The sequence below is a fragment of the Squalius cephalus genome (assembly GCF_949319135.1).
Source record: "Squalius cephalus genome assembly, chromosome: 9".
NCBI lineage: Eukaryota > Metazoa > Chordata > Actinopteri > Cypriniformes > Leuciscidae > Squalius > Squalius cephalus.
The window spans coordinates 38,654,745-38,674,620 of NC_137130.1; the positions used below are offsets into that span (position 1 = coordinate 38,654,745).

Consider the following 19,876-nt stretch of genomic DNA (forward strand, 5'->3'; position numbering starts at 1 on the left):
AAAAAATAGTGAGACCAAATTTCACAAACATGCATGATATTAATTAAATATTTTATAAGCACTCCAGATAAAATATATTAAACAATTTTCTTACTCTTTGTTGCTAGTTTCCTTAGTTGCTTAGTGCAAACATGGCTCAGATCGTTGGGTATAAATCTTTCTTTACAAAATGGCAGCAATGTTCTAAAGAAAGAAAAAACAGACTATAATTACTTTGAAAACACAATATAAACACGCTAAACAATTAAAGTAGGAAAGAGACAACTTTACCGTGAAAACTTTTCATTGTCGATCAAAACAGTGTTCTGCACTTCATTGCTAAATGAAGTGAAGGTTCCATCACTGAGAGGCAGAAGCTTAAGACCTTGTAGTTCTGTGTACTTCTCATCACTGAGAGCAAATTCAAGAAGAGAGTATCTGTCATCTTTACTGAGGTTTTCAGCCTCACTTCTGTGAAGGACATCTCTAACATAAGATGGAGTCACCCATGTCAAGGTATCATTTTCAGGGAAGATTTCTTGAACATCTTTCAAAATATGTTCTGTGACTGTGACCAGGTTCTCTCCTTCAGCAATCAATAATCTTGATATCGCAGACATTGTGTCACTACATATATTGTTGACTGGAAAAACCGCATCTGAGGGAGACACCCAGATTTTCTCATCTCTGGCAAGTTGAAAAATCTTGTATTCAATTAAACGCTTCAGAGTGTCTGTTGCAACTTCATGCCATCTGTCTTTATGTACAGTCTTGGATAGGTCAGGCCAGAGATTGTACACAGTGGCAGCAGGCAGGGTCGAGTTTCTGGATAACTGAATGGCATCCAGGATCATCATAAGATATACATGAGGAAGAATATATTTTATAAGTAGCTCATTCCACTTTGCAGACTCGTCATTCTTCTGATCCTCCTCTTGCCACTTAATGAACCTCCGATTATCTGTCAGGCCAAAGCAAGCATTGATATGAATGGGAAGCCCAGTTTTGTTTGATTCATTATTTGGAAGTGGCAGAAAGCAACTTAGTCGCCCATTGCAAAGTGATCCGTCTTTATCTATTCGAAAAGCTGCATCAACTTGAGGGTAGAAGCTCAGCTTACTGGCTAGAGAGTCAATCTCTGGTATATATCCATGTTTCAGAAGGCAAGGTGTCACAAGCCACTGGGACTTTGTTTCTTCCATTTGATGGGAAATGTGCGATATCGTTTTGAAAAAAGGGTTTCTGTCAAATGATTCCTGCTTAACAAGAGAAAGGTCAGTGTCAAATTGATTTGACGCTGAAACTTTTAGCCTATTGCTGCAGAAACCATTGGTGTCAATATGCAGCAAAGTAATGGATGACACATTTCTCAGGAAAAGAAGACTGATGTCTGCATCAGCAATGAAACTGTCAAAAAGCTGTGTAACTTTTGTGGAGTCATACAAGTTATCTGAGATCTCAGAAGCCTCATTGCGCAGAGGAAAACGGAAAAGCGTTCCTTTGAAGTATTGCTCCTCGCTGATGATCTTCTCCCAGGAACAACTGTTGACTTGACTGACTACATTTTGAAAGGGCTGGAACTGATCTTTCAAGTTCAAAACGCTCTCTCTGTCCTCCTCGTCATTCAAAGACCATCGATAGCCTTCTTCATCATCTCCGAACATCATCTTTTGTGGGTCAAAAATGGCCAGGTGTTCAGAACTGAACACACATGGCAAGTCTGTAAATAAACAATAATAATAATTATAAATATTGTTAGCGTCGCCAGTGTTACATGTCAGAATCCGACACCACAAGTACCCTGAGGGGCATTTATTTGTAAAAACTGATGTTGCAGCTGATCAGGGGTGTCATTTACAGTGTTGGGCAGTAACGCGTTACTGTAACTCAGTTACTTTTGACAGTAACTAATACTGTAACGCATTACTTTTTAAATAAATTAACTCCGTTACCGCTACCATATGGTGCGTTGTCCGTTACTTTTTAAAATTAATTATGTGCGGCAGTCATGGCGAGTCAAGGCGAGAGCAAGGCGAACAAAAGCGAGGCGAACGCCGCGAGCGCGAGAGAGACCGATTTGTTGGAGAGAGACCGATGTGTTGGAGAGCGCGCTCGATAGTGCGCGAGAGAGACCGATGTGTCCGAGAGAGACCGGTGTGTTGGAGAGCGCGTTCGAAAGTCCGCGAGAGAGACCGATGTGTCCGAGAGCGCGCTCGAAAGTGCGCGAGAGAGACCGATGTGTCCGAGAGCGCGCTCGAAAGTGCGCGAGAGAGACCGATGTGTCCGAGAGAGACCGGTGTGTCGGAGAGAGACCGATGTGTTGGAGAGCACGCTCGATAGTGCGCGAGAGAGACCGATGTGTCAGAGAGAGACCGATGTGTTGGAGAGCGCGCTCGATAGTGAGCGAGAGAGACCGATGTGTCAGAGAGAGACCGGTGTGTTGGAGAGCGCGCTCGATAGTGCGCGAGAGAGACCGATGTGTCCGAGAGAGACCGATGTGTCCGAGAGCGCGCTCGAAAGTGCGCGAGAGAGACCGATGTGTCCGAGAGAGACCGGTGTGTTGGAGAGCGCGCTCGATAGTGCGCGAGAGAGACCGATGTGTCCGAAAGAGACCGGTGTGTTGGAGAGTGCGCTCGATAGTGCGCGAGAGAGACCGAGTGTGTTCGAGCATAATATAGTTTGTTTATAAAAAAATAACACACTTCAGCATTTGAATAATATCTGTAGCATATTGGTATCATCTGCAACATTTTAATTAGTTTACATGAAACAAAACTCCAAAATTACCTGCTGAGAACGTTCCCAGAACACATCTGACCGGTTGTGAACACGTGCGGCAAACACGACTAGAATTTGGCTTAAATAACCTCTGATGGTGACGTTCTCTGTAGGTTATAGAAATAACCCCCCCCAAAATTATATTTTATTATTATTGTTTATTTTGGCCAAAAATGGCATACCAAAAAGCCAAAAATGGCATACCAAAAAATATTTAGACTTATAAAACTCCATTTATAAAGCCCAGTGTTTAACGGTACAAGACATTAGGAAAATGTGAGATAGGGATGTGCCGTCACATTCCATTGCTAAAAATCATTTAGTAGCCTATATCTTTGCTTTTGTTTTGAATAAATAAATCAAAATTGTATAAAATACATTTTTAGAGAACGTTTTTTCTCAATCTTTTCCACTGGCCAAATAGTTATTTTAATTGCTTTATATATTTAGTGCAAACAAATAGGCCTTATTCTGCATTATTGATTATTAGTTGCACAAAAATATTTTCTCAGACCATGAGTTCTGCTATTATCATGCACTTTGTCGTTAACACATTAAAACACAGCATGCCACAGGAAATGTGTTCAACAGCATTGCATCCCATACAAATATTTATTAGAATATTAAAAAAGTGTTCAGAACTTCTCGTTAATAATTTTGTATTTATTTAAACTGTTATTGTGAACATGCACTGTATTTATGTATTTATGATTAGGACTCATAATGAGGATTTAAAGTGGTTTTCCTTCATCTGCCGTCAGTCCCTCAGCTCACCATCGGTGTCTCGAAAATTTGCGTACGCATGGCTAACAGGTACTGTACTTACAGGTACACTTATGGTGCTTTTCCACTGCATGGTACGGCACGGTACGGTACGGCTCACTTTGTGGCGCTTTTCTACTGCATGCACTGCTCTGTTGAGGTACCAAGCGTACCGTACCGATACTAAAATGTGACGTGAAAACACTGCAGATCACGATTGGTCAGATAGAATCGTCACTACCAGCGTCATTGTATTTGCAATACAAGACACCAAACCCGCTAGATTTAAATAGCCAGTAACAGCCACCGCAGTAGCACCTATTTTTAAACTACTTGCTTGACTTTCTTGAAAAAAAAAAAAAAACTTCAAAAAAGAAATGGCTGAATCGTGGTCAGTGGACGAAGTGCAGACGTTCCTCTCATTGGTTGCCGCAACAATAACGATCATTCTATAATCCCACCCACTTTGAAGCGGTACTAACTGCAGTGGAAAAGCAAACCAAGCTAAAGCGAACCGAGCCGTGCCGTGCCGTGCCGAGCCGAGCCGAGCCGAGTCGTACCACGCAGTGGAAAAGTGAAGTGAGCCGTACCGTGTCGTACCGAGCCTTACCATGCAGTGGAAAAGCGCCATTAAATTCTCCCGTCAAGTTTTTTAAAAGATCACAACCTTTGCATGGGAAGTGGCGTATGCACGTTTCCAGCCCCATTTTGTGCGTATGCCATGTTTATAAATGAGTGCACCAAATATTAAAATGTTGCCCAATACAAGAAGTCAATATTAATTCTTTCCCCGCAATTGACAGATTTTTTTGGCTTTTTGTGTTTTCACTGTTATACAGTAGGGGACGTTATGACAGATCTCAACTAGTACAAAATCATTCAAGTGATGATAAAAAAGTATGAATGAAGCTATAATAATTTTTTTTTTTAAGCAGAGGCTCTGTTCTTTCTTTTGATATACAGTATTGAATGTTCAAATATTCATGACAAAATATTCTGGGCGCCATGAACTTTTTGTAAAAAAAATTCAAAAACGCTGGCGGTGGCTGACAACTTTTATTACCCATTTTTCTGCACCCCCCATTTTGGAAAGGGGGTCATAAATGACATACCCAAAATAAAAAGGTTGCTGCTCATAAGTCATTCTGAACAGACACACAACTAACATATATTTAGAAAGCCAACACTTGAGAGTTTACCGTTCAAGACTCAGAATTACTCTGACTGTTATTAATAATATAGAGATATATAATGTCAAATGTTAACAATATTTATTTTAAATGTATAAAAAATTATGTGGAGTGTTTGCATTAACTTTCTATTGCGATCTAATGTGTGTTTTGGTCATATTATGTTGTTGAAATGTTTTATTTATAACCTTTTATTAGAACCGCTGCACCTGCTTAGAATTTCATGTAATCCTTTATTGTTATGAAAATAAGCCAAATCGCATGAAAATCACATGCAAATCATTTAATATCTTAATTGTGTGTTTATTAGCTTCATGTTTCAAGTGTAGAAGCATTTTTCTGTGTTTGTTGTGTACAGAACTGACTGTGGAAGTGTAATAAATATATCAATAGTTCCAGATTTTAGCACTTTTGGACTAAAAGCCCCGATGAACACTATTCAGTGAAACGTCTCAGGTTACGACTGTAACCCTAGTTCCCTGAGAAGGGAACGAGACGATGCGTCAATGACGCTTTGGGAACGCTTTTGCGTGATTGCGTCTGAAGCACTTGTATCAACTAGTCCAATGGCTAGAGTGGGCGTCACGGGCGGGTGAAGTGACGACCAGGAAAGGATAAAGGACATCCGGTTTAGAACCGCGCTAGCTTCGAAAAGGGCCGAAGCAAGTCGATCACAGGGATGTAGGAAGTATGGCAAAGTGACGCATCGTCTCGTTCCCTTCTCAGGGAACTAGGGTTACAGTCGTAACCTGAGACGTTCCCTTTCGAGGGAACTCGCGATGCGTCAATGACGCTTTGGGAACGAGAATGCCCAATACGCCATACAAAACAGAACCTGTCTGTGTGAATACTGCACAACTAAGACAAGAGCATTTGAGAACCTGGGGAAGCGCCCAGGTCGAAATTGCAAAACCTTACGAATGTGAGCGGAGAGGACCAGGCTGCCGCATACCATATCCTACAGGGATATCTACATATATAATAAGGCTTCTAAGCCGCCATACTCCTATCCTGGTCTAAAAGCACCACGGAAGAAACAACCAAAGGTTGTGAATACTGCACAACTAAGACAAGAGCATTTGAGAACCTGGGGAAGCGCCCAGGTCGAAATTGCAAAACCTTACGAATGTGAGCGGAGAGGACCAGGCTGCCGCATACCATATCCTACAGGGATATCTACATATATAATAAGGCTTCTAAGCCGCCATACTCCTATCCTGGTCTAAAAGCACCACGGAAGAAACAACCAAAGGTTCTGAGCCACCACTGCAAGGTATCATGTACAGTAGGCCAAAGGGTATCACAATGGACCTGCTGTCATGAGGCCCAACAGTTTCTCGAACTGTTTCACAGTGCGTGACTGCTCATGTGGGATAGGAACCAGTTTTTCCTCCATATAACCAAGGCGCGGAGACACCGCTGCGTGATCTTGATCGTACGAAGTGGGTTTCCCCTCTGGGAGAACCCTCTGGCTCTGAGCCATCACTGCAAGGGTCTCATGTACAGTAGGCCAAAGGGTATCACATTGGACGCTGCTGCCATGAGGCCCAACAGTTTCTCGAACTGTTTTACAGTGCGTGACTGGCCTAGCTTCAACTCTTTTGTGGCTGTGAGGATAGTAGCTACACGAACGGGCAATAGTGTGGCTCGCATCGTGACTGAATCCCATACCACACCAAGGAAAGTGGTTCTCTGTAATGGAGAAAGCACACTCTTCTTGGCATTGAGTCTCAACCCCAATTTCTTCATCGGAGCGAGGGCGACATCTCGATGCCGAACCGCTAACTGCTCTGATTCCGCCAGAATCAGCCAGTCATCGATGTAGTTCAGAACGTGTAGCCCTGCAGCCTGACGGGGCCAGAGCTGCATCTACGCACTTTGTGAACGTGCGGGGTAATAGAGCTAGACCGAATGGAAGCACCCGATAATGGTATTCTTTGCCCCCAAAAGAAAACCACAGGAACTTCCTTTGTAGAGGGAGGATGGAAGTAAGCGCCTTTTAAATCTATCGTGACAAACCAGTCCTCGGATCTGATTTGAGTCACAATCTGTTTGAGTGTGAGCATCTTGAACTTGAGTTTCATGACTGCACGATACAACAGACGGAGATCTAAAATGGGACGCAACCCCCCCCATCCTTTTTTGGAACAATAAAGTAGCGCTGTAAAACCCCGATTCTCTGTCGGGCGAGTACAGCTGCTCTATAGCTCCCTTCGCTAATAGAGACTCTATTTCTTGCTCCATTACCAGAGCCTGCTCGGGATGTACTAACACGAGTAGCACCCGTTGTAACAAGATGGAGGAGAACGAAACTGAATTCTGTAACCTCTCTCTATTTGCAGGACCCATGGAGATATATTCAGCAGATTCTTCCACTCTGTCAGAAAATCTACTAAGGGTACCAGTCTCTGGCCTCTGATGTTATTGTAACAGCCACTTCGGTGACCTGAAGCATCCTGGCAGGAAACAACCGAACTGACTGTTTTTGAACCGACTGTTTTCGCACCCCCTAAGAGGGTGCGAGTTTGACACGGTGTCGTGATGACACTGAGCCATGTGCTCGCTGCGCCCCGAGGCACCAAGGGTGGCGGGGTTGGCAGAACGGCCTCCTGAGGGCACAGAGGTGGGGCGGGCACCGTATACTGAGGTGAACACCGCTCCACCCCGGTCGGGGTTGCCCCCAGAGGTCTGACACCAGTGGCATCAGGACCTTGGTCGAAGCCTTTTTCACAGAAAAACAGTTCTCAGATCCATCTTCTGCTTTAAAGGCTTCTGTTGAGAATGCCATTCTGGTCCCCAATCTTTCTGAGGGGGAGCACAGGAAATGACGCTGCTCCGCCCAGCAGCCCCATTTACGAAGTTATAAACTCCAAACTCATTGTACACAGGAGATTGAGAATCTTCAATTCCCTTAACTCGATGCTCAGCACATAATTTTACCATTTAATTCCTCCAAATTAAATGTAGTAAAAGATCAACCAGACAAGTTACACAGTCTGGATGAAATGCTGAACTTATACATGAATCTAACTAATGAAAGTCAGATAAGCAAATTTAAATGCAGCCCACTTATTTAATTCCTCAGAATCAAACAGCAAAAGATCAACCAGACAAGTTAATATAGTCTGTGGCTGAATATATATTTATATATAAGCTTATATATAAAAATAGTTTCAAGATACAATAAAAGAATCCTAAATTCGTAGCTTGCAATACACTATGTATCTCTTTAATCAATGCATTGCATTTGTATAACCACTAGATTCTTATTGCAGTCTTTTTTTTTAAATAAACAGTAGCATGGGGAAACTCTTGATAGTGAACACACGTCGGTAATGTTCATGAATGAACGTAGCCAGTCCACTATTATTGTTATTGCAGACCCCGTAATCTACGCGCTGCCTCAGCACACGCGAGATCCGAGCCAAATAATCTTTATTGACTTTCTTCCCTCGAGAAGAAAGCCATCGGGAGCAGAGCTAAACTCTCGATAGTGCAAATGTTACACGTCGGGAATTTATGAATGAACACTGTCAGTCCCCTTATTTTACTAGAGCTGACCGTGCATGCTCCACTCCCAAACAAACAACACATGAATCGCGTCCCCACTCGTAATGAAGCGAGGGCAGGGAGGAACACACAATCCAAAGCTGTTTGCTTCCCATACTCCTGTCTAGATATATATTATATGCTTGTGGTTGTGAACATGCATCGATGCTCAGCACTCTACCTCCTCAGAGATAGACTGCTGAAACACCGGGCTCTCTAACCAGGATGGAAGAAGCCGCAGCGCGGGCTTCCGATCCCAGAGAGAGAGCGCTGGATCCCTCGGATAAAAGCAGAGAAAAGGCGGAGCCCGTCTCTAACCTCTCCGCGAGATCAATTTGCGAACCCACAATACCAACTTCCGTGCTGCCTCGGCAACACGGGGTCGGTACTGCGAGGAATGCGGGCCTGAACACCCTCCTTAAAGAGTGACAAGCGGGAACGGAGCGAGTACGATAGTAACTCGCAATGCTCGTAGTCAGCACCCTCGAGCGCTGACAGAACATGCTCCGTTCCAAACAAACAACACATACATCGTGTGTATCCCCACCCGTAAAGACAGAGGGCAGGGAGGAACACACGATCTAAGGTTGTTTTGTTCGCCATAATATCTATGCTTGTGACAGACAACAATAAATAACACAGACAGTATAACACAGAGCGCTTGCTGAGGCACAGAAGCTAGCGCGGTTCTAAACCGGATGTCCTTTATCCTTTCCTGGTCATCACGTCACCCGCCCGTGACGCCCACTCTCGCCATTGGACTAGTTGATACAAGTGCTTCAGACGCAATCACGCAGAAGCGTTCCCAAAGCGTCATTGACGCATCGCGAGTTCCCTCGAAAGGGAACTATGTCTACACAAATAAACAGGAGCAGACTGACATATTCAGTGACTGAATATGAATGTGTTGTTATTCTATTCAAAATATTAAAAAAAATACAGATTGATTATTTTGCACTCCTGAAATAAATTAGGACATTAATGTCACTGCAACCTAGTTTTATCATAAACAGTGGTGAATACTGAAGCTGGAGTCTTAAATATTTCTAATGATGCTCAGTTTGTCCAGATCAAGTAAGAGTGTGAAGGTTGAACAACAATAATCTGGGGTCCTCTGCGATCTTTGTGTATTTAAAAAAAAAAAAATGCTGGCAGGGAAAGAGTTAAATTTTTATGCGTTTATATAATTATATAATTATATAATATTAAATTTATATATTTTATGTTATTTTAGTTTTATTTAAAGATTAATTTTAAGTGAGTGTTAGATGATGGAAAAGAAAAAGGGAAATAAGCATACACATTTTACTATTAATAATAGACTAGCCAATAAAAAAGGTTACTGTATTCTGTAACAGTCTCTTTCTGTACATCATTCTATGAAGGTTTGCGTTTTAGTAACTTGTAAGTCTAGTTCACCTGTAATATGATAAACAGAGTTGAAGCCGATCCCAAATCTCCCGACTTTTGTTGGGTCATCCTGCTTGATGCTTCTGCCAACTCTCTGGATTCCCTCCCAGTCTTCCTCTGTGAAGGCTGCATCATTGAAGGCATAGAGAGCCGGTCCTGCGATCAAAGATACAAACAGATGATCAGACAAAACTGACCAAACAACTTTGAAAATAACACACTTTGCCTATAGCGCAGTAAAGACCTTCAGTATCTGGACAAATACTGGTCATGACATATAAAAAGTGAGTTATGTCTCTCATACTGTATTTACTGAATTCCCTTATTTTCAGCTCATTTTATTTTATTTTAGGACAAAACTGTGATTTTGACCTGGTTTTGAGATACAAAGAGTTTTGAGGCACAATACTGGTGACCAGAGCTTTTAAAGAGAGAAGCACAGATGTCAGTTATTAATGGCAAAGTGGGTTCAAATTTATTATCTTGCTGCCAATTATCATCAATGTCCAATCAACAATCAGATAATTTTTTCCCATGTGTAGCAGATTGGGTATTTCCCTCTGTTACTCCCCCTGGTGGAGAATGGGAATAATCTCCCCATAGACTCAGCTGTGTTAGAAACCGGCTGGTTACTCATTATCATGATTGCACTTATAATAAAAGCAAGACACCCATAGCAGAGTTTGTTTAGCTGTTTCTGGTTACTCTCTCGCTGTCCCTTTTTCTGCCTTTTCCTGATGGAGTCGTGTAGTTTGGGTCGCTTATTTGTACAATCTCAGGTATGTGGATGGGTGTAAAGTGATAGGTGATTTAATTTATTATTTTTGTTTAATGTTGGTGTGTAACCTAAAGCCTGTTCTGCAGTTGCTACAGTGCAGTGAGGGCATGTTGCAGCATGCAGTCATTTTATATACATTGTCCTGATGCAGTGAGTATGATTTCTTTGGGGGATTCTGTTGATTTAAAAAGTGTTTAAATCTCACTGTTGTGAATGTGTGTGCAGGTTGGGGGGGCGTGCCTAACGGCGTGCTTCCAGCTCAGAGCCGTATAAGTGCATCTGTAATCAGCAGGATACACGGACCCCAAACTACGCTGCTGTTTTTGTCTCCCTTATAAATTTGTTTTGGTTATTTATTTTTATGGAATCTGTAACTTAAGTGGGTTCTCTCTGGGACATCTGAACGGGGGTCATTTGGCCCACCTCCATTTGGGGTGCAGTGTTAAACACACTTGAGTGTGGATTTGTTTCATTGCCTTTGTCGTGTGGGACACTAATGTGTGGGTGTAGTGAGTGATTACTTACAAGGTGGGTCAGAGATTCTTTCTCCTGTTAGTGTCTTCGATTAATCCCCAGTTTTTGTTTTTTTTGTTTTTCTTTCTTTATTTTATTTTAATTGTAATTTAAATGCCTTCCTTTTGTACTAACATGTAGGTAATTAAGAGGTAAATGTTTGGAAGGTATTTATTAGTGATGCCTTCCTTTTTGTGCTAACATGTAGGTAATTAAGAGGTAAATGTTTGGAAGGTATTTATTAGTGAATGTGTTTTTTCAATGTGAGAAGATTTTGTAATAAATTGTTGTTTTTAATTGTCAGAACCGTCTCAGTCCTCTTTGCCAAAGAAACGAACCTGTGTTGTCTGAGTATATCCTTGGGCGAAAGTCCCAAGGTGGCGTAGTTGGCTACATTGAAAATCTTATCAGTTTATTTGATGTTAACTTCCTTGCTGTCTAGCTTTGCTCTTTTAGCCCCCCACTCTGCCACACATGCAAATAGTTCTCATGATCCTCACAACATTTACAGAGCTTCAGTTGAGCTTCAATCCACTCCTACTGATATAGTCACATATAATAAAGCTTATACTTAAACACTTATACTGTTATTCACTAAACTGAAAGATAAGCAAATAGCCCATCTTGTTGGCAGAGTCTATTTACACTGACTCCGCCCACTGACGTCTGGTTGGGCCAGACTAAATCACTGCATTATTAACAGTAGCAATGGTGTAGGGGTAAAGTGTGTGGAAGAAAGTTTTGACCCAAATCGACCTGAGATCATAATCTGCCTTTTGCTGAACTCGCTCTACTTCCTTTTCTCATCGCATATCAGATCGGAAAGGCATGTATTTTCAATAAAAAGGAAGACAACATTCGAAAAGTGGAAAAAAAAGTGTGTTTATGTGTTTAATAATACATGTGTTTAATAATAAAGTGTTTAGGGTTAGGGGTGGGTGTAGGGACGGCTTTATTGTCCCAATAAGGCAGCATCCATTTAATAATTTTAATAAATATAATAATTTACACTCTAAGTTATAATTGCATACTGTATAATGTACAACAACACTGAGGTGCAAATGCTGTCTGCCACTATTTGAAGTATAAATAGCATCTAACTACTTGTAGTGTAATAAGAATCTATTGCTACTTGCACGGTGTAAATATCATCTATCGCTAAGAAATTATGCTATTTTCACTCAGTGCAAAAAGCCGCTGCCAAAAAATTGGATTTAATATAAAAACATACTGTAACTTTCAGAGCTCAAAACTCGCTCCCCATTAAAAAAAGGCAGAAGGTGTAGTTGCAAAACTCTTCATGTGACATATGAATGAGGACAAATGTAAAACCCTAGACTGTAATGTCCTTTGTGGCGGGCTCTACAGTAATTTTATAAAGTTTAAGTCTAGTGTGATTTAAATCTGTTTGCAACACAAATACCTTGATACTTTCTGAGCTCTTCAGTCCACAGGCTCTGAGTCTCATAATGCCTCTCGTCATGAATAAACACCACACGTGAAGCTCCTGCATCATCTGCATTCTGGATCAGCTCCTGGTACGTTACAGGATTAATATTAAGCAAAGATACGATACGATATTTAAGATACATACCATTTAACAATGATGTGAAAGTATTCAGGCAATATTTAAACCTTTTTTAGCCTACCTTCAATATTTGTCCTCCATCTGGGTACCTTCTCAAAATTTCTTTCAGGTAATCAATGAATGGTGGAGACGTCGCACCAAATTTATTTCTGCATTGAACAATGTAAAGTTTATTACAAACTGCACAAAACACAGACAGAGCAAAATCAAGGTTCATGTAATTGTCTCGTCTATTCAGTTTTGTTAGTTCTTAGTTTCTGTTTTCCCACTTTTAGTTTGTTTTCATCAGTCACATGTGTTTCTTTGTCTCAGTTTCCCGCCAGTAATCAGTTGTCATGAACACTCATCTAATCATCTCACCTGTTCGTTATCATCTCTTTATCGTGTGTATTTAAGGCCTTGTCCACACGGAGACGCGTTTAGTTGTATACATACAAATTTTGTCTGTTGAAGCTCCGCCCCCTGTGCCGGGAGAAGCAGCTCATTTGCATTTAAAGGAACAGACACAAAACGGTGCATTTTTGCTCACCCTCAAAATGTGACAATTTTAACATGCTGTATAAAAATATCTGTGGGGTATTTTGAGCTAAAACTTCACACACACACTCTGAGGACATCAGAGACTTATTTTACATCTTGTGAAAATGGTATTATACCACCCCTTTAACCTCACACAGACATGCACTGAAAATTTCAAAAAGTTTTAGCCTTTTATGTTCAAACCGGATTCAGACAAAGATGGAGAGACTCAAGAAGAAGTGACAACATGTAGAAGCAACAGGACATTTCTTAATGGTTACTTGATGAGTTTATGTAGCTTATGTGTAGTTATCTTCTAGTCATTGATTAGCATATTCTGTCTTGATAATCTATAAATCACGTTCCAGGGCGGGATTATGTAAATTCTAGGGTTGGTGATGTCACTAACCCGGGAGGAATGTTGTGTAGTCCCTACCAGCCGTTTGTTGTAGTCCTTAAAAAGCGATTTCTTTATCTCCCTTTGCTTTGAACTTTGAGCGTCGTAACTTTGCAGATGTTGTTTATGCTCAAACAGCAACATTACACACTAACTAAAGTTAGAAAAGTGAAATCACAATCAAACACCACTTTAAGTTAATCATCAATTACTAATGTGTTTGTGCAATTTGCATTTACAAGATATAAGCATTCAAAACAATGATTTTGATGGCATCATTTTGCACTTCAGCTTCATCAGATTTTCTGTCCAATCAAATGCTCTCTAGAATTTGAAGCTCCGCCCCCTACATTATAAATAGATTCTAAAGCTGCAGCACATAGTGCATTCAGACAATGTAAATATGCTTTCCATTGGGGCGAATGAAGAGTCGGCACAGACCAGAAAACTTTTCAGACCCATTTGAATTCTGCACAGAATGCTGTATTTTAAAGCGATATGGAGGAGATCAGGAGGAGAAACGGTTAGAGATTAGGAGGAAACTGAGGCTTTACTGAACTCAACGGCTCTGGCCGAGCTGTGATTTAAACTAAACACTACTGGCTATTTAAAAAGGGGACGAGCTGATAGATATGCCCCGTCCTGTCTTCCTGATTCAGTGGACATTACATCAACACATTGAATAATGCTGTGCCTTTCAAGGCACTCAGTGGGACTTTAAATGCAAACAGGGATGATTAACGTAACCAGGAACATGCAAACTCAATCAAAAAATGAGGAGACAAACTAGCAAAGGGGAACACAGGCAAACAGGAACAAAACGTCTCGGGTTACGTATGTAACCCTCATTCCCTGAGTAGGGAACGAGACGCTGCATCGATACTCGATACTTTGGGGAATGCCTTCGGCATGAAGCGTCTGAAGTCTACTATACAACTATCCCAATCTGGATTGGTGCAACGTCATTACGTCACCCGTGACGTCGCATGTGACGGTGATCCGGAAGCTATAAAACGGTCACAGGAACCAGGAAATGTTAGCTTCTAATTGGTCAAAGCAAGTCGTTCTCAGGGGCACGAAAAGTGTGGCCGAGGGATGCAGCGTCTCGTTCCCTACTCAGGGAACGAGGGTTACATACGTAACCCGAGACGTTCCCTTTCGTAAAGGGAACTCCCGCTGCATCGATACTCGATACTTTGGGGAACAAATACCCACGCCGCCACACTGAGAGAAAAACGCCCTGGTACAAAGATCTGGTACATTCAAGGATGATAGAATGAGTAGAGGGCAGATCCAAACTAGCTTGTTGTAAGATTTGGTGTAAGAAGGGGAGGTGAGGAGCCGGAGGCTCAGCTGACCTCATGGAAAGGGAAACCCCAGACAGTAGAAAGTATTAGATAAGAGGTGAAGGCAAAAGCGCACCTTGTACTTCAATTATAAGTGGTTTCTGCAGATGACCAACTGTCTACTTGATAGATGGGGAATAGCTCCTAACCCTTGATACATTACTAATTGAATTGACTCCTCCCAGCCCGAGGCCTAGCATAGGAACCTCCAAGGCTAAACCTTGACCATCCGACACATGCGATGGAGGATGGAATACCTGAAGAATCATGATATCGCCTACCGGCACCTCGGTACCGGGGCAACAATAATGTAGAGTGGCTCCCACGCTAGTAAGTGAGAGGGGGCAGCACCACCCCTCTTCCAGGGAGTAAAACGAGCATGAAGCAGACTCAATAGATTCTCCTATATACTCATATATACTTGTATATATTCATATATGTCATCCACAGGACATGATGGGTGCCAGGGATAACCCATCAGCCTGATGCCCATAGGCTGGATGAAAAGGATTCATCCTCCAATCTACAGGAACATGGAGTTTCAGCGGGAACTTCCTATTGAGAACACCCTAAAGGCTTGCGGAGGGCACTTAGGCCGCCACAGAGGCCCTAAGCATGAACAGGAGATCCCGTTAGAGAGCGGGATGGAACACCAGTACTGAAGCCAGTGGGCAGTAATAAACTGGGTTCAATGCCCTCCCTAACTTAATTGTTTAGTTCCTAGTAGAGTGGGGTTCTAGTGTGGATGTCCTGACCACCTCGGTGGAAAGGGCAACCTAATTATGGGTGGGACCCCCTCAGGGGCCAGAACCATAGTCTCCATAACTCTGGTCGGGGATGAAATAATGTACCATCAGCCTGAGACAGAAGATCTCTCCTAATAGGAATTTTCCATGGAGGACTCTCCAAGAGACTAATAAGGTCCAAAAACCAAATTCGGGCCGGCCAGTACGGAGCTACAAGGAGTAGTCTCACTCCGTACCTCCTGACCGTTTCTAGAACCCCAGGGAGCAGAGCGATCAGGGAAAAAGCGTACAGACGTGACCTCGGCCATATCTGTACCATGGCATCCAAGCCCAAAGGAGCTGGATGTGAGAGAGAGTACCAGAGCGGGCAATGAGAGTTCTCATGAGAAGCGAACAGGTCAACCTCCGCCGGGCCAAACTCTCTCCATATAAGCTCAACCACTTCAGGGTGGAGCCGCCATTCCCCGGGCCTCAGCCCCTGCCTCGACAGGATGTCTGCTCCCATATTTTCAACCCCAGGAATATAAATAGATCTGACAGAGAGAAATTTGTCCTGGGACCAAAGAAGAATTTGATGAGCCAGTCTACAAAGAGGGCGAGATCTCAAACCTCCTTGGCGGTTGATATAAGAGACCACCGACTTATTGTCTGTCCTAACAAGAACATGATGGCCTCTGAGGTCCACAAGGAAGTGCCTCAGGGCAAAAAATACGGCCAACATCTCCAAGCAATTAATATGCCATGAGAGATGATGGTCCTTCCAAGTACCTCGGGTGTAACGGCCCTCCATAACCGCACCCCAGCCCGTGAGGGACGCATCCGTAGTCAAAGTCTTTCTCTGACATGGTGCTCCCAACACCGGGCCTTGAGACAGGAACCATGGTTTCTTCCAAATGACAAGAGAACGAAGGCATCTGCTCGTAACTCTGATCGTGCGAAAAGGGTTTCCCAGAGGAGAAAACCCCTTGTTCCTGAGCCACCACTGCAAGGCCCTCATATGGAGCAGACCAAAGGGAATTACCGTGGAAGCTGCAGCCATAAGACCCAAAACTCTTTGAAAATGTTTGACAGTGATAGCCTGGCCTAACCTAATACTCTTCATTGTGTTTAAAATAGTATTAATACGAGCAGGAGACAATTGTGCCCGCATCGTGATTGAGTCCCACTCTACTCCCAGGAACATAGTCCTCTGAAGAGGAGTTAAGGAACTTTTCTTCACATTGAGTCTCAACCCCAAGCACCTCAAATGACGCAAAACAACATCTCGATGTTGAATCGCCAGCTCTTTTGACTGAGCTAAAATAAGCCAGTCATCTATATAATTCAAGATACGAATCCCCTGAAGTCTCAATGGAGCAAGGGAAGCGTCCATACATTTAGTGAAGGTGCGAGGTGATAAGGCTTGGCCGAAAGGAAGAACTCTGTATTGATAAGCTTTTCCCCCAAAAGCAAATCTAAGAAACTTCCTATGATGTGGGATGATGGAAATATGAAAATATGCATCCTTAAGATCTATCGTCACAAACCAATTCTCGGATCTGATTTGTTGAATGATCATAGGTATCGTCAACATTTTGAACTTAAATCTCCTCAAAGATTTATTCAATACCCTAAGATCTATAATGGGACGCAGCCCACCATCCTTTTTTGGAACTATGAAGTACCGGCTGTAGAACCCGGAATCCCTCTGCTCTAAGGGCACATATTCTATGGCCTCCTTAGCTAGGAGAGTCTGAACTTCATCTTCCATCACCTGAGCCTGATCAGGAGATACCAGCGTATGAATAACACCACTAAATTTGGGTGGTCTAAACTGGAACTGGATTCTATATCCTTTCTCAACTGTACTCAGGACCCACTGAGATATATTTTGAAGACCCTTCCAGGTGTCTAAATAATCTACTAAGGGAATCAGTCTCTCAGAACTAACCTCAGGTGTTCTATTCACATCTCTAGTTTCATCTTTATTCTCATTTATATTTTCGGTGACCTGAAGCACTCTTCTAGCAGGAACTAACCGAATCATTTTTTCTACAGGCCTCGTGAGAGGTAGCAAACGTTTCAGAATAATAGATTTCATAGGAACATTCTGTGAGATACATTCGCTAGAATTCGATGCGTCCCGAAGCGCACTTGACGGCGGGAAGCAACATCGATTTCCTGAGGGCTCCGCGGAGCGAAGTTTTAAAAAGCCCCCGCGGAGGGGGATGCCCTCAGAGGCCTGGATGTCCCGTCATGGCCTCTTAGTCGAAGCCTTCCTCGCCTGAATAACAGTCCTCAGATCTGTTTTCGGTTTGGAAGGCTTCGACTGAGGGTGTTGCCTCTGCCTCCAAGCCCCTTGGGGGGGAGCACGAGAGGCCACACTCTCCTTCTGCCTCAGCAGGTGTGAGGAGCTAGGACTACCCCCTGGCAGCAGACCCACGAGACCTGGAACGACGGCGGGGGATAAGCTCTTTGAATGCGGCTGACTGTCGTTTCGCCTCCTGAAACCTATCGACGACATTGTTGACACCGTCGCCGAAAAGGCCAGAAGGCGAAACCGGGGCATCGAGGAGACAAGCCCTGTCCTTGTCCCCGATGCCCGACCGATTCAGCCACAAGTGTCTCTCCGTGGCTACCAGTGCTGCCATGGAGCGGCCGATGGCAAGGGCCTTGGTAGCACGGAGAGACAAGTCGACCACACGACGCATCTCTCGGATGTCGTCGTAGGCGACCTCCCCACCGTCGTCCACCTCTTTGAGGAGGTCGGCCTGGTATGCCTGCAACAGCCCCATCATATGCAGACAACTACCAGCCCGACCTGCCGCCATATATGCCTTCCCAACTAAAGCCGATGTTGTACGGCAGGGCTTAGTGGGAAGCGCCGGAGCCCGCAGGGATGACGCAACGTCAGGGGAGAGGTGCGACGCAAACGACTCTTCAACCCTGGGCATCATCCCATAGCCCTCCTCCCTAGCACCCATTATATTCGAATATAGATGGACATTGGGGCTAGATATTCTTGAGGAGAAGGGCTTGTTCCACGATCTCGACACCTCGGTGTGGAGATCAGGAAAAAATGGCAGACTCCGGCGTAGAGGTTGTGACCGAGACTGCAGGAAGCGCTCATCGAGTTTACTTTTTACAGTCGCTTCCTGCGTCTCAGATGGCCAGTCGATATTTAATTTTTTAACTGCTCTGGTCACAACCTCTAGCAGCTCCTCAAAGGCAGGGGAATGGGGTGGCGAACTTTCACATTCCCCTGCCTCGATGCCCAAAATATCTAGCTCCTCGGAACCAGATAATTCGAGCATCGGTTCCACTGCTGGGGCGGAAGAAGCCGCAGCACGGGCTTCCGCACCCTGAGCGGAACTATGGGAACTAGCTTCAGAATGCTGAGAAAGGGCCGAAGCCGTCTCAACATCATCCACTAGATCCCGCTGCGATCCCCATGAATGCAGCCGCCGCGCTGCCTCGACAGACGCGGGACCTGATCCACGGGGATCGCGGGGCTGGCCACTTTCATTAAACATAGCTCGCCGGGAGCGGAGCGTTCTCAGGGGCATGATTTCACAGTTAGCACAGACAGCACCCTCGAGCGCTACCTGTGCATACTCCACTCCCAAACAAACTACACACAGCGAGTGTGTGTCACCCTCAGCGAGATAACGCGGGCAAGGGGACGCACACTGCCTGAACTGATTCTCGGCCATAATAATATATATATGTATATATAACTCTTTTCACGGGACAAACAACACCAAATAAGACTGACAAGTTGTACATAGAGCGCTTGCTGAAGACCAGAAGCTAACATTTCCTGGTTCCTGTGACCGTTTTATAGCTTCCGGATCACCGTCACATGCGACGTCACGGGTGACGTAATGACGTTGCACCAATCCAGATTGGGATAGTTGTATAGTAGACTTCAGACGCTTCATGCCGAAGGCATTCCCCAAAGTACCGAGTATCGATGCAGCGGGAGTTCCCTTTACGAAAGGGAACTGGACATAATCGTTACAAAAACATGTAGTGAATAAAACCACATACTTCTTTTTCTTCTTTTGCCTCGATGTTGAACTCATTGTTCTTCTTTTACATTCTCCTGTGTGGTAAAAAAAAAAAAAAAATCTGTTTAAAGAACAACAATTAACTTTAAAATTCTCCAAATTCTTAAAAGAAGCCAACTTTTCGAACAGTTATTCCGTGGAAACTGTTACAATACTGTAAATGTAATCTCAATAAAAAAGATTACACACACCTCGCAGAATCTGCTAAATGTTAATCTTTGAAAAAAATATGATTTTTGAAGAAAAAAATATTTTTATGCGATCATAAAATT

At 43.4% G+C, this 19,876-nt stretch overlaps 1 protein-coding gene and 1 long non-coding RNA gene across 2 annotated transcripts in view; one reads left to right on the forward strand and one right to left on the reverse strand.

Annotated features, from left to right (window-relative positions):
• Nucleotides 1-19,635, reverse strand: part of LOC307164171 (sacsin-like) — a 30,725-nt gene extending 11,090 nt beyond the window's left edge. The window contains exons 1-6 of the mRNA XM_079880627.1: nucleotides 19,585-19,635; nucleotides 12,609-12,696; nucleotides 12,383-12,494; nucleotides 9,678-9,824; nucleotides 271-1,699; nucleotides 95-183 (exon numbers count right to left, since the gene is read on the reverse strand). Of these exons, the coding sequence (XP_079736753.1) occupies nucleotides 95-183; nucleotides 271-1,699; nucleotides 9,678-9,824; nucleotides 12,383-12,494; nucleotides 12,609-12,696; nucleotides 19,585-19,619 (1,900 nt within the window). The 5' untranslated portion in view covers nucleotides 19,620-19,635. The remainder of the gene's footprint in view (nucleotides 1-94; nucleotides 184-270; nucleotides 1,700-9,677; nucleotides 9,825-12,382; nucleotides 12,495-12,608; nucleotides 12,697-19,584) is intronic.
• Nucleotides 10,376-11,053, forward strand: LOC307164182. Its single transcript, XR_013822233.1, has 3 exons — nucleotides 10,376-10,447; nucleotides 10,533-10,596; nucleotides 10,672-11,053. It is a non-coding gene; the product is annotated as an uncharacterized lncRNA (long non-coding RNA).
• Nucleotides 19,636-19,876: the final 241 nt, after the last annotated feature.